Source organism: Fusarium venenatum, assembly GCF_020744135.1.
Source record: "Fusarium venenatum strain MPI-CAGE-CH-0201 chromosome Unknown EDB82scaffold_1, whole genome shotgun sequence".
Lineage (NCBI taxonomy): Eukaryota > Fungi > Ascomycota > Sordariomycetes > Hypocreales > Nectriaceae > Fusarium > Fusarium venenatum.
This window is the reverse complement of record NW_027072129.1, coordinates 6,752,742-6,764,845: the sequence shown is the minus strand read 5'-3', so window position 1 is coordinate 6,764,845 and position 12,104 is coordinate 6,752,742. Positions and strand designations below refer to the sequence as shown.

General features: G+C 48.0%; 6 protein-coding genes across 6 annotated transcripts; 3 read left to right on the top strand and 3 right to left on the bottom strand.

Moving 5' to 3' along the window:
• Positions 1–97: 97 nt before the first annotated feature.
• Positions 98–2,045, top strand: EDB82DRAFT_571938 (guanine nucleotide exchange factor). Its single transcript, XM_025729856.2, has 4 exons — positions 98–459; positions 509–585; positions 659–1,746; positions 1,800–2,045. Exons 1-4 carry the CDS (start codon positions 345–347, stop codon positions 1,903–1,905), a joined length of 1,386 nt encoding a protein of 461 aa, XP_025589039.1. The 5' UTR covers positions 98–344; the 3' UTR covers positions 1,906–2,045.
• Positions 2,046–3,589: 1,544 nt separating this feature from the next.
• On the bottom strand, positions 3,590–4,133 carry EDB82DRAFT_521017 (uncharacterized protein; the record flags this gene model as incomplete). The annotated part of the gene is made up of 2 exons (XM_025729858.1): positions 3,590–4,005; positions 4,061–4,133. The coding sequence occupies 2 exons, from the start codon at positions 4,131–4,133 to the stop codon at positions 3,590–3,592; spliced, it is 489 nt and encodes a 162-aa protein (XP_025589041.1).
• Positions 4,134–4,359: 226 nt separating this feature from the next.
• On the bottom strand, positions 4,360–5,614 carry EDB82DRAFT_65961 (GNAT domain-containing protein). Its single transcript, XM_025729859.2, has one exon. It carries the CDS (start codon positions 5,193–5,195, stop codon positions 4,503–4,505), a length of 693 nt encoding a protein of 230 aa, XP_025589042.1. The 5' UTR covers positions 5,196–5,614; the 3' UTR covers positions 4,360–4,502.
• A 1-nt stretch (position 5,615) lies between these two features.
• On the top strand, positions 5,616–8,208 carry EDB82DRAFT_65978 (uncharacterized protein). Its single transcript, XM_025729860.2, has one exon. It carries the CDS (start codon positions 5,873–5,875, stop codon positions 7,994–7,996), a length of 2,124 nt encoding a protein of 707 aa, XP_025589043.1. The 5' UTR covers positions 5,616–5,872; the 3' UTR covers positions 7,997–8,208.
• Positions 7,987–9,341, bottom strand: EDB82DRAFT_488601 (60S ribosomal protein eL20). The gene is made up of 4 exons (XM_025729861.2): positions 9,180–9,341; positions 8,643–8,827; positions 8,404–8,580; positions 7,987–8,342 (listed from the first exon to the last, which is right to left on the bottom strand). The coding sequence occupies exons 1-4, from the start codon at positions 9,181–9,183 to the stop codon at positions 8,184–8,186; spliced, it is 525 nt and encodes a 174-aa protein (XP_025589044.2). The 5' UTR covers positions 9,184–9,341; the 3' UTR covers positions 7,987–8,183.
• Positions 9,342–9,521: 180 nt separating this feature from the next.
• Positions 9,522–11,992, top strand: EDB82DRAFT_488598 (uncharacterized protein). Its single transcript, XM_025729862.2, has 6 exons — positions 9,522–10,015; positions 10,063–10,355; positions 10,412–10,643; positions 10,692–10,753; positions 10,803–11,214; positions 11,459–11,992. The coding sequence occupies exons 1-6, from the start codon at positions 9,731–9,733 to the stop codon at positions 11,540–11,542; spliced, it is 1,368 nt and encodes a 455-aa protein (XP_025589045.1). The 5' UTR covers positions 9,522–9,730; the 3' UTR covers positions 11,543–11,992.
• Positions 11,993–12,104: the final 112 nt, after the last annotated feature.

Genomic DNA, 12,104 nt, shown 5'->3' with positions numbered 1-12,104 from the left:
CACAGGCGCTACCGTGGCAATTACAGGTACTTGGAACTCTTCAGCTTCGAATTGGAGAGGACAGAATGACAGTAAATATTCGGCAATACCAACCGAAGATTGTCTATCTGTACCTTCCGTTTTGAGTTCAGATAGTGAGGATGGAATGAGTGATGGTGTAAATAGACTCTTTAACTGTCAGCCCTGTTCTTCTATCTTAAGTCTTCAACTAGCAATACCTACCTACCTACCTCCTACCGCTTGTTAGTGGCTCAAGTGAAATTCATACCATCCATCTTCTCCCCGCTCATCTCAAACCACACTTAAACATCATTCGTAAGCGCATACGCTGTACAACATTGATAATGGCCACTCTTCCACCTTCTGGCTTGCCCACAGGGACTGACAAGCTAGAATACATCAAGGAACTGATCAATGACCTTACTGAAGATCTCAAAGAGGAGCTATATCTCCCAGATGGTGTGTAACTCGAAAGGAGCAGATGAAACCCTGCTAATGTAAATGTTAGATCGCGCTGCAGCTTTGGACCAACTAAAAGTACTCACTCGAGACCCTACTAACGCCGATCCCCTCTACACAGAAGAGGTCCGTAAACTCCCCTGTCCTCTCCGCAGAGGACTGAATGTGGTCTTGCTGTATCGCTGACCATCTTCAACAGGGCGTTTCTATGCTCCTTCGACATGCTTATGACAAACCATCCACTAAGAGCGCTGATGCCGCACGGCGAGTGCTGGCTAATGCTATGGTGCTCAAACCCGTCACTCGGGAGATATTTGTTAACAAAGGCTTTGCTCCCAATGCCTGCCAGGGGCTTAATGGCGGTAGTTTTGATGATGAGTTCCTCAACTCTCGCATCTTGTTCCTGTCAACTTACGGTACCAACGTTGATTTGAAGAAACTCATAGATGACGAGAAGTTGGCAGGTCGCATCTCCGAGAACCTTGCTCGGCATGCAAAGGAGTCAAAGGCCAAAAGTGACCCGATGCAAGACATGGCATTGGTTGAAAGCGCCAAGCTCTTGTTCAACGTCACCCATTTCTGTCCCGACAAATCGTCTTCATTCACTTCAGCGATACCACACTTGGTGGCTTTGCTTCTCCGTCAAGACATTTCGCAGACGAAGCCGCTTGACCCACCCGTTGGGTTCATAATCAACGCCCTTGCCAACCTTGACGTAGGGTCATCAGGTTGTCAAAAGTTTATCCACCCAGAGGAAAATCCCGAAAAGGTGGTATCTCAGTTGATCAGTATCCTGGATGCCGCAATGAAGAATGTTCCTGACAATCAGCTGGACGCTACCGTAACACCACTAGTCGGTGTTATAAAGAGCATACACGAGCATGCCCCCGACTCCAGTAAGAAGTACATGCGAGAAAAGCTTTTGCCTACTGAGGAGGACCGAAAAGAAGTCCTTGGTAGGGGAGATGCATTGTCTGCCAAGCTACTTCAAAACTTCAACAATCCTTTGGCTCCATCCATCGGAACCGTTATCCAGTTCCTCCTTTATGACCTCTCGGACAATGATGCCAACAAATTTGTGGAAAATGTTGGCTACGGCTTTGCATCAGGCTTCCTTTTCCAAAACAACATACCGATCCCTCCTTCAGCTTCAGACCCTGGTTCGCAGAAACCAGTCAATCCCGTCACTGGTCAGCACGTTGATGCAGAAAAGCCTGTCGATGAGCCTGAAATGACAGAAGAGGAAAAGGAGCGGGAAGCTGAAAGACTCTTTGTTTTGTTTGAAAGGTATGATTTTACTCAAACTATCGTCTCTGCGCAAAAGACTAACCGACTCATAGATTGAAAAAGACAGGCATTGTTGATATTCAGAATCCAGTGGAGGCTGCTGTTAGGGAGGGCCGTTATAGGGAGCTCAAAGACGACGAAGTGGAGGAAATTGAATGAGCTACTTAACTACTAATTCATTCTTTCATCGACTTTTTGATGAGTTGCAAAGTAGTTTGTTCTGTTTATAAACCAATTGTAGATAAACCAACTGAACCCTATAGATTAATGAAGACAAAGACGAAAGTTGGTGTTTGATGAATTAGCATGGCAATAATGCTTTCGCGGCTGCCTTCAGAAACAAAGCTGGCTTAATCTAAATCACGGTACTGATTCGTGACAAAACAGGCAGACGGTGTTTACTGGCCCTCTTGAAAATAAATGCATTGAGAGCCACCTCAACATCACCGGAGTTTTTCTCGTAGATTGCACATCAACTCACTTCATCCAACACAAGCGGCAGGCGTGTCTATGATCTCCTCTACTGTTTATTACCTACCTCTTTGACTATATTATTCGACACCCCACGACCACTTTTCTTGTTTTAAACACTTTACGCTGCTTTAGCATCAACAAGTTGCTACTATCCGCATACCACTTTATTTCATTTATTGCCTTTCACACAGGGCAGGCTCTGTGTCTTATTCATCCTTACGTTTGCGCATCGAGGTTCAAACAAAGGCGCATTCGTACTTGAATTTCTGTCAGCGGTTATAACAAGTCTTCCTTCAGTACCCAGAGAGCTAATGATCATAGGCTCAAGGCTTGCTCTACGATACCAGCAACGACCGTTGATCCTCTCACAAGAGCATCCTCACAATCAGATCCGGACAAACACACAACATCTCCTATCTTTTTTACCTTATCCTTGCCTTCGCTACTCGGCAAGCTGCCTGCTCCCAAGCGTACGCCTACTGTTTTCTATGCTCGCGATAAGTCGCCGCTGGGAGAGTCTAACGAGTATGTATTGATTGACCTTCTGTTCAAGAGCACAATGTACTAATCTTGAAATATTATCAGTCCTCTCGAGAGCATTGAGGCCGATGAGCCGCCTCTGGTGAACATTGAATCCGACATCATTGGATATGAGAGAAACGGCGAAGAATCTGTCACTCCTCCACTTGATGATGATATAGAGATGACCGCACCTGAAAAACGGTCCCTCTCGCCGGAAGAGGAGGTTCCTGGTGAGCCCCCAAAGAGAAAGGCCGGTCGTCCGCCCAAGCGCCGCCATCGCGCTGACGTGAATGAGGATGCTCCTCCAAGGCGCTCACAGCGAGTCGCCTCCGTTGCTTCTTCAGTCGATGAGGAGGATTCCAAGCCAGCCAAGACCCTAGCGAAGCGAGGCCGTGGACGCCCTCCCAAGAAGAAGAAAGCCGCAGCTATTGAGGTCCCACGAGCCAGCACTCCTGCGAAGAGACGATCTGATCGTATTATTGCTAAGCCTAAGGCGGCTGATGTTGATTCTGAGATCGAATGGGAGGTAGAAAAGATTTTGGTTTCAGGAATTGACGGTCCTACTGGTGTGCATCTTTACCTGGTCAAGTGGAAGGGGTTTTCTAACAAAGAGAACACATGGGAGCCAAAGAAGAATTTGGGCAACTGCCACAATCTCCTTGAGGAGTTTGAAAAGAAGCATTAGGGGGTGGGGGGCGAAGGCCATTAGGGGTGGGAGAATGACTGCATTTGAGGATATTGCGAGCTGGGACAGAGACACGACTGGACACATTAGCACTAAGTTCGTATTATTCATGAAGCGTATCGAAATGTCATCTTAAATTCCTGCTTCCTCTTTCTGATGCGATTACAGAGACTGAAATAATGTTGAGAAGCCAGCAACAGCTCCAGCTAGTGGAATCAAGCTTCGCACCAGATTCAAAAATCCCCATCTCCCGATCAATTTGGCCACATCCTCCTGTGAAGCCTCCAAGGTCCCGGCCGCCGCCTTGAACAAGAGCTCGTTTGTCGATTTCATGAAGAGAATTGTGAATGGAATAATAGAGACCGTCGAAACTGCACCGACGACCAATCCTTTCCAGGCATGGCCTTGTTTTTGGGCTGTGTATGCTGCGTAGAAATAGGCCGCGGTTGTTGTTACAGCAAACTTGGGCATGAGAGCGAAACCGCGGTTGAAGAGTTCGTGCCATACGATTGTGCTGGAGGGTGCTGGAAGTTGGAGAGCGGCTGGAATGCCAGCAAGAGATAGAGAGGCTATGAAGCCTGTTGGTTGTTATGAGTATGGGCAATGTACGAGATGAGATCATGGTTATCTTACCTGAAGCCCAAACCGAGCCTGCGATACCCGTGGCTGAGGCCAGAAGTGATGGGAGGGGGATTGAAACTGGCATTGTGATATTTGATGTTTTGTTTAATTGACGAGTTTGGATGTATGTTGGACTTGTCAGTTGATTGATTAGAGAATTGAATATCATAACGTTGGGTGCTTTAGCCTCTATAAATAATGACGACTATCATAAAGTTTAGATAGTAGTGTAAGTACTTGACAAAATAGACCTTTCCAGAGTCCAAGAGAGTCTAGAGCCTCTTGTCCGAATTATTGTTTCATTATCGCCGGATCAAAAGTGGAACTCGTCCGGACTGGAAACTATCACGGACTTCTGAAATGTCCGATCACGGCCGATCAAATCATCAGCATCCGATCGGTTAGAGGCCGATTGGTCAATATGGGTATTGTATAGCCCATTTCGGTCGTTGACTCACTGCGAGTTACCAACTTTTCCCTTGCGCGCGAAAAAACCATGTATGATGGTTCCCTCGAGGTGGCCCTTAGCATCAGGTTCCGTCCATGATGAAGCAAACTCCATCCCAGACTTCTTGAGGACATTTTGGCTGGCAACATGGTCACCTAACGTCATGGCCGAGATGCACTCGTCTTGGACCTCACTATCGCCCAGGGTGGTATTCTTATCCACCGAGATTTCAACCTCATTCCTTGGCAACGACCACCAATGATCGAGATAGCCTTTGACAAACTCGGAAGCGTAACCCTTGCCCCAATGCGCCTTTAAGAACTGATATCCTATGGCCGGCCAGCCAAGTTCAGCGGACCACACACAAGAACCTCCCATTCCAACAAACTCGCCAGTCTCGGTGAGGTAGATAAGCCAGTCGTAACCTTTGACATCGTTTGGAGGTAGACGACGATCGAGACTCTTTTGTGTTTCTTCCATCTCTATATCAGGGCGACCTTGGGTTGACCAGATCATGCCTTCGGGTTCTGTACGAACAGCACGGACATATTTGAAGTCGTCCTGCGTCATGTGTCGCATTGTCAACCGTTCTGTCTGGAATGGTTTTCGCTCGCTATTAGGAGGGAGAGGATAGACGGGAAGTGTTGTCTTGATCTTGACATAGTCAAGGGGTGGTTTTGGGAGGGGATCCATTGCCATTGTTGTTACAGGGTAAGATGAGCGCGAAATGCGAAGTGAGTGAAAGTAAGCGAGTGTAGGTAATTGATTGAGATCGCTATAATTGTTTGTCTTTTATACTACTGTGTCTCCGAAGTTGTCAACACGGAAGGAAAGGCAATGAGTCACGGACCTGTTTTCTCTGCTGAGTATGAGTCGGATGAATATCCATCAGCACTTACGAAGCGCAGGAACGTTACTACAAAAGTTCCACCTGCCTAGTACCCCAGCTACAGCATCAAATTTTGCAAATGAACGATAACAAATGCTTTAGTGAGTCAAAGACCCTTGACAAGATAAAAATGATTAAACAAGGTTAGCTTCAGCCCTAGGAGTGAATCCTTCACATGCCTGAAAGTTAATAGGCACAAAAACAAAGACACAGGCAACCCAGGCCAGGTAAAGACAGATACGACCTGGGTAAGATCGATTTGGGCGTAAAGTCGACCCCCAAAAATCGAGACGTCACGACCTAATAAATCGACATGGGGTGGGGCTGTTTCCCGGCACTTCTGTTCGTTGAAGACAGTCTTTATTAAACTCTATGAGCCCCAACGGCGAGATCATCTCATCAAAGAAGAGTTGACTCTTTTCGCAACCGTTTAACGTTAGAAACCTTACCTAGTTACGTGTCGCTCACATCTGCTCAGGTGCTCAATATGAGTACCCGCGAAGGCCGCCCGGCCAAAGTACTCAGTTGCTCCAATTGTCGCACACGCAAAATAAAATGCGACAAGATACAACCGTTTTGCGGTCAATGTTCTCGATTTGGCCTCGATTGTGTATTTCCTTCGAGAAAACCAACTAGGCGTGCGCCAAGGCCGCGTCAAAGTGAACTCCTTGATAGGATCAGTCGTCTTGAAAACATCGTCAACCAGGCTGACCCTGCCAAGCTGAAGCAGTTGGATGAGGAGGATATCAACCCGCAACCTGGCACAACTTCACTGGCCGCCACTTTGAACGATCACTGTGACGAGTCACAGGCTGCGGGTGCTCAAGCTGCCAATGCAGAAGTCAGCGAGCAGTATCTCAGCTCAGGATTCTGGGGACACTTGTGTGCTGAGGTGGAAGGTATTCGACAAGCGTTGAATCAGCCATCTGAGGAGGATGACGACGATGAAGAGGGCGAGAGCCCAGAGTCCATGGATATGCACTCATCAGCTCCATCTGGCTACTTGCTTGGAAATTCCAACTACAGCTCGCGACAACCATTGGCACACCCTCATCCGAATATGATGATACGGCTCTGGACAATTTACTCGCGCAACGTTGATCCTCTCATGAAAATCATACACCGTCCAACCATGAATAGATATTTCCAAGCCTATATTGAATCACCAACGACACATCGGTTCACTCCAGAGATCAACGCCGTCATGTTTGCCATATACTTTTGCGCAGCTGCTTGCCTGACACCAGAATCTTGTTTCAAGCAGCTAGGAGAGAGCAAGGAGGTCATTACAAAGCGATACCGCGTGGCTGTGGAACGAGCGCTCGCAGAAGCAGATTATCTCAGTACTACCAAGCTCGAAACTCTGCAAGCCTTGACGCTTTACACCAGCATGATGCGTGTGCATTTACACGACCGGACGTCCTGGGTTCTCACATCACTTGTTGTCCGCATCGCCCAAGGTCTAAACCTACACCGGGACGGCGACGGCCACCGTTTCACACCGTTTGTGGCTGAAATGAGAAGACGTTTGTGGCATTTCATTGTTGTTATCGACATACGTGGCTCCGAAGATAGAGGTTCAGACTCAACGCTTGTTCGATCGAGCTGGGACACGGCAGATCCTACGCCGATCGACGACGTCGACTTTGGTCCTGACTCACCAGGACCTCTAATCCCCAAGACGACACCTGCCGACAACGTCGTCTGCATGTGTACAGCTATGTGCTCAAGCATCTTTGGCTTCTTGTCGCACCCACAGTACAGTGCCAAAGGCGAACCCGAGCACTTCTTGTATACAGAAGATGAGCTCATATCTCACATCCGTCGACTGGAAAACACCTTCATCCATACTGCTAGACCCTCTCATCTTCCTTCTCTTTACGCATCCGAGATCGCCCGTATTGTTATTCTCAAGCTTTGGTTGAACATACAGTATCCGTTCAATGGAGGACCGGCGCCGGACCGACCTCGTGTATCGAAAGAAACTATGCTACGTACGGCAATATCTATCATTGAGCTACGCGAGCGTATGACCAAGAGTCAATGGGAGGACCGCTTCGCTTGGTGGTCAGACACATATGTGCAGTGGCATCCTTTGGCAGTTGCGTTGGCTGAACTTTGCGTACAGACTGAGGGTGAGTTGGTGGAAAAGGCCTGGGCGGTTGTCGAGAGAACATTTCCTTCGTCACGCGAACACATCGCCGACACAGCCAAAGGCTCGCTTTGGCGACCTATCAAGAAGTTGCTGAAGAAAGCAAGAGCCGCGAGGACTGAAGCGCTGCTGAAGCGAATGGATCTCAACGGCAGCTTGAATCTGGACCCCGCGACTTTTATGCCCTCAGCCATGGATATGCCTCAACAGTTACAGTTCGATCCGACCCAGCAGATGACAGACATCCCAGTGTCTGGACCAGGCCTAACACAACAGTACGACACAAGCAGTATGAATCCTTCAATACTGTTCGATCCACCAGAAGTGTTGAATCTTGACTTTGGAATGGGATTGGAGCAAGGTGTGCCTATGGAGTGGTCATATTGGACAGAGTTTTTCAATGATACACAAATAGAGACATCTCCAGGAGGAGGAAGCGGGACAGGGGAGTCGTCGTAACAGTTCACAATCGGTAGTCATTGCTAGTTTATAAACCCAATCAATTGTGCATCACACCGGCCAGCATCCTGTATGCTCAGAATTTTTTGGTTCATTCATTGCCCATTTTATTGAGCAAAGTCAGTTGATATTTCCATGATCCCGTTTAACACCCGCAGAGCCTAACCATCCTCTAAACCGAAATCATTTAAGCGAAAGTGGAAGGTCGCTTCGCGCTGAAGAGCTTCTGGGTGTTCTCCTTGGTGACACGGTGGGGGAGGGGGAAGCTCAGGTTCTTCTGGGTGAGCTGGCGGATGTAAGGTCGCTTGATGTCCTCGGTCTTCTCAATCTCGACGACGCGGAGGATCTAAGTAGTCATGTTAGTAATTGCGACGCGGAGTGTGCGGCTAGAAGTGAGTTCGACGTACGTGGATGGACCTGAAGCGAGCACGGTGGCGGGCGGCCATGTCGGAGTAAAGGGACTCGACGGCATCTGTTCGGGACAGCTCACGGTACTCCTTGTACATGTTGTGCGTGCCGGAACGAGAGTCGTATCGGATCCAGATACCGAAGTTCTTGACCTTGAGGGGGTGCTTCTCGTGGACCTACAATATCCAAGTTAGCCTGGTGCGCTGGTTTCGTCGAGTTGAGATTTGCTATTACGTACCGACTTGACGCTGACGATCTCACCAGTGGCCTTCTTGACCTTCTTGAGACCGCGCAAGAAGTACCAGTATCGGGACTTAGCGACCGTCTCGTTAGGGGCGAAGATAGTCATGCGGTAGAGGGCGGGTGTAGGGTCAGCCTCGGTGGGCAAGTGGCGCCCGATGACCTCGTATTCCTGAAGACGGCCTGAATACATGGTCAGTATGTGAAGTTCCTGATGCTAATTGATCTGATGCCGCAAGCCGGAGGATAAATGTCGAATTTCGAAAGCGTGCTGTGTGTGGTGGGTAGGTCGAAATCTTTATGCCGAAATTCCAAACTAGGTTTCCGTGCCAAAAATTGCTAGACCCCGCTTCAACGAGCAATCGAAAGCTGGGCGAGCGAATATCGAGGTTGCTGTGGTCCTTGATCCTTCGTCCTCGCTCCCCTCCTAATCGAGTTGAAGAAATATCGAAATTGTTTTTTTTCTTTTCGTCGTCTTTATCCTCCGGCGGGCGACATCGTTATGATCGAGCGCATAAAACAGAAAATTGCTTACCCATCTGTAATGCTGGTTAGTGATTTCCCTTGGTATGAGTCTGTATTGTCGACTTACTGTGACGTTGGTCAATTCCGACTGCGAAGGTTAGTGAAGATGACCGAAGTTGAAAGATCCCAAGCGATAAATTTTTGTGCGAAGGTGAGAGGGCAAGAGACTGGGTCGTAGCTTCCTGGAGGGCTTAGGCCCCAACAGCGATTGGTCGATTTAGTCCCACTTCAACCGAGCGTCACGTGCATCCGATACCAGAAGTCGCCAAGACAGGTGGGTCGTACGACCAATCAGAAATGCTAACAAGAACTCAAAGAAGTTGTGATGGGAAGGACGTGCGTGAGTGAAGGTGACTTCAACGATTGAGTGAGGCTGGTAACGACTTGATTGACTACAACTTTGGCATTCCACCAGCACATTTCAGAAACTGATGCTGCGTTGACCTACTACAGATATCACACGCTTTTTTTTTTTTATCTCGGATTTTACTGTCAATACTTAAGATTAATTGCGGCTGAATCTCTCACTCAAAGACCAACGCGTGCCTAATACCAATAACTATGAACACTACTTTCCAACAGTTCGCCGAGGCTCACTCACTACGCAATGGCTATAAACTTGCGCAAACACTCTCGCCTGTTCCTCCAGCAGATGACCCTCAGAGACTGATGGCTGTATGGCGTAGCACGAATTCTCACAGTGTCAAAGGCGACATCAAACACTTTATCAAGTCCAGCACAGCGCATAAACGGAAACTAGACCATGATGAGACAACAGGCTGGGTTGAGGTATACACTTCATACTGGAAAGCTGTTTCTGAGATCCTAGCAGGGGAAAGCGGAAAGGTAAGAAACTGAGTCGGCTGTGAGACCCCTACTAATTCAGAACGTAGTCTACATGGACGAAAGTGTACGAGGCATGGAAGGAACTGACCTCAGTACTCATCCGCGGATACAACTCTCATGGATTCGAAGCATGGACTATTCCATCTCTTTACATGGTGGGCAAGTACCTGCGGTTATTTGCAATTAAATCCGATGAGGAGCGTCGAGCCAAAGCCTTTGATAATGGCCCTGGAGCTTCGTTGATATCGGACGATTTCGATCCTGAAACAGATAAACAACTTCAACTGAGGGACTGTGAAGGTCATCTCAAGCGTATTTTCTCACTATGTTTGAATGATAGGTATGTTTCTTCTTTCCCTGGGTAAATGCACTATGACTGATTAGAATTACAATCAGAGCGCCACTCGAAGAATCACGAAAATGGGGAATCTACTTTATCATCAATCTCCTTTTCAAGACTTACTTTAAGTTAAATTCGGCCTCTCTGTCAAGAACCATTCTCAAGACGCTGGCCGTTTACAATGACAAAGGAGACATGCCACCACTGGACATGTTCCCCAAATCTCAGCGAGTGACCTTTAAGTTCTACGAGGGTGTCCTTCTCTTCTTGGAGGAGAACTACATCAAGGTCAGCATATTTTTTACTCATTGACGGACCAATCTAACATCATTTCAGGCTGAATCACACCTGAACGAAGCATGGCAATTGTGCCATAAAGACGCTCACGCACAATCTGAGTGAGTACAAATCACTGCCGTCTGACGATGTTTACTGATTTGATGATAGGCGAATCCTTACCTACCTCATTCCCTGTCGTCTTCTCACCAGCCATGTCCTTCCTACTGAAGCCCTTCTTGAGAATTACCCACGACTCCAGGACCTCTTCCTCCCCCTAGCTACATGTATCAAGACTGGCAACCTACAGGCTTTCGACCAGGCACTACAGCGCGGGGAAGCTGAGTTTGTCAAGCGACGTATTTACCTAACCCTCGAGAGAGGTCGAGATATTGCCTTGCGTAACCTGCTACGTAAGGTCTTCATCGCTGGCGGGTTTGATGAATCGAAAGAGGTAGACGCAGCCCCGGTCCGTCGTACCAGAATTCCTGTAGCAGAGTTTCAAGCTGCCATTAGTATGGGCAGTGGTCATTTGGTTGATCCGGATGAGGTCGAGTGCTTGCTGGCCAATATGATTTACAAGGTAAGTTATCATCTCCCTTTTGCTCGACAAGGCGCTGGCTGTCCCTTGAGCCGGTAGTATTTCTTTGGTTGAAAATACGAAAGTGTTTGTTTGGGCATCCGCGTGGCAGTCATTTGACTATGTACTCGTCACCAAAATGTTACAATAAGTAATTGCCTGCCTGGGGCATCCACTATACATACTCACACTCCCCTCCATTGCCGCCTTACAAACATCTGAGTCACTAACATGCCTGCTTCTTTAGGATCTTATGAAAGGCTATATCGCACGGGAACGAGGTATCGTGGTGTTATCTAAAAAGGGAGCCTTCCCCGGGACGGGACTGTGATGTGAGGTTATCGAGGGACGTTATTGGGCGAGAGACATGGTCCGACAAGCGTGAAAGCTTAGCATCGTTTCTTGACACTGACTATTGCTACGATGGAATCACTTTAGTAGCCAGTGGATAGATTCGCAACCGTCAGAATGACGCCTACGTCGGCAAATCATGAATCAGTTTCCACGATATCTATTATATTTGCTTCTGTAGTCAAAGCTCAGAAATGAGCCCACTCGGCATCTTTACTTATTGGCGTTGTTTCGCACCATATTCACGACGAAGCACAGAAGCGTGCACCGCCCTTGCATCTTGCGGTTTCGCAGCTGCACCTCATGCTTCTCTGCCCCCAACTGTTGATACGTTGCAAACAAGCCTGGACCTGCAGGTATTTGTTTACTTTTGATGGCGTTTTGAGATTCTTAGACTAGTTTTTCTGTCGAATCCGAAGTCATGTTGATACCCCCGCGGTGCACGCTTGTAGTTTGCATGGTTCGCTTCCTTTCACTCGCATGTTTTAGATCGCACCTTATCCTCCAACGTGAATCACTACCGGGGATCTCTTCCGTTGTGA

Coding starts and splice junctions, on each gene's coding strand:
- EDB82DRAFT_571938 (XM_025729856.2), top strand. CDS start 345: ATGGCCACTCTTCCACCTTCTGGCTTGCCCACAGGGACTGACAAGCTA. Junction 586..658: donor ATCCCCTCTACACAGAAGAG/GTCCGTAAACTC, acceptor CATCTTCAACAG/GGCGTTTCTATGCTCCTTCG. Junction 1,747..1,799: donor CTCTTTGTTTTGTTTGAAAG/GTATGATTTTAC, acceptor ACCGACTCATAG/ATTGAAAAAGACAGGCATTG.
- EDB82DRAFT_65961 (XM_025729859.2), bottom strand. CDS start 5,195: ATGGCAATGGATCCCCTCCCAAAACCACCCCTTGACTATGTCAAGATC.
- EDB82DRAFT_65978 (XM_025729860.2), top strand. CDS start 5,873: ATGAGTACCCGCGAAGGCCGCCCGGCCAAAGTACTCAGTTGCTCCAAT.
- EDB82DRAFT_488601 (XM_025729861.2), bottom strand. Junction 8,581..8,642: donor AGATCGTCAGCGTCAAGTCG/GTACGTAATAGC, acceptor TGGATATTGTAG/GTCCACGAGAAGCACCCCCT. Junction 8,343..8,403: donor CTCGCTTCAGGTCCATCCAC/GTACGTCGAACT, acceptor ATGACTACTTAG/ATCCTCCGCGTCGTCGAGAT.
- EDB82DRAFT_488598 (XM_025729862.2), top strand. CDS start 9,731: ATGAACACTACTTTCCAACAGTTCGCCGAGGCTCACTCACTACGCAAT. Junction 10,644..10,691: donor TGGAGGAGAACTACATCAAG/GTCAGCATATTT, acceptor ACATCATTTCAG/GCTGAATCACACCTGAACGA. Junction 10,754..10,802: donor GACGCTCACGCACAATCTGA/GTGAGTACAAAT, acceptor ATTTGATGATAG/GCGAATCCTTACCTACCTCA.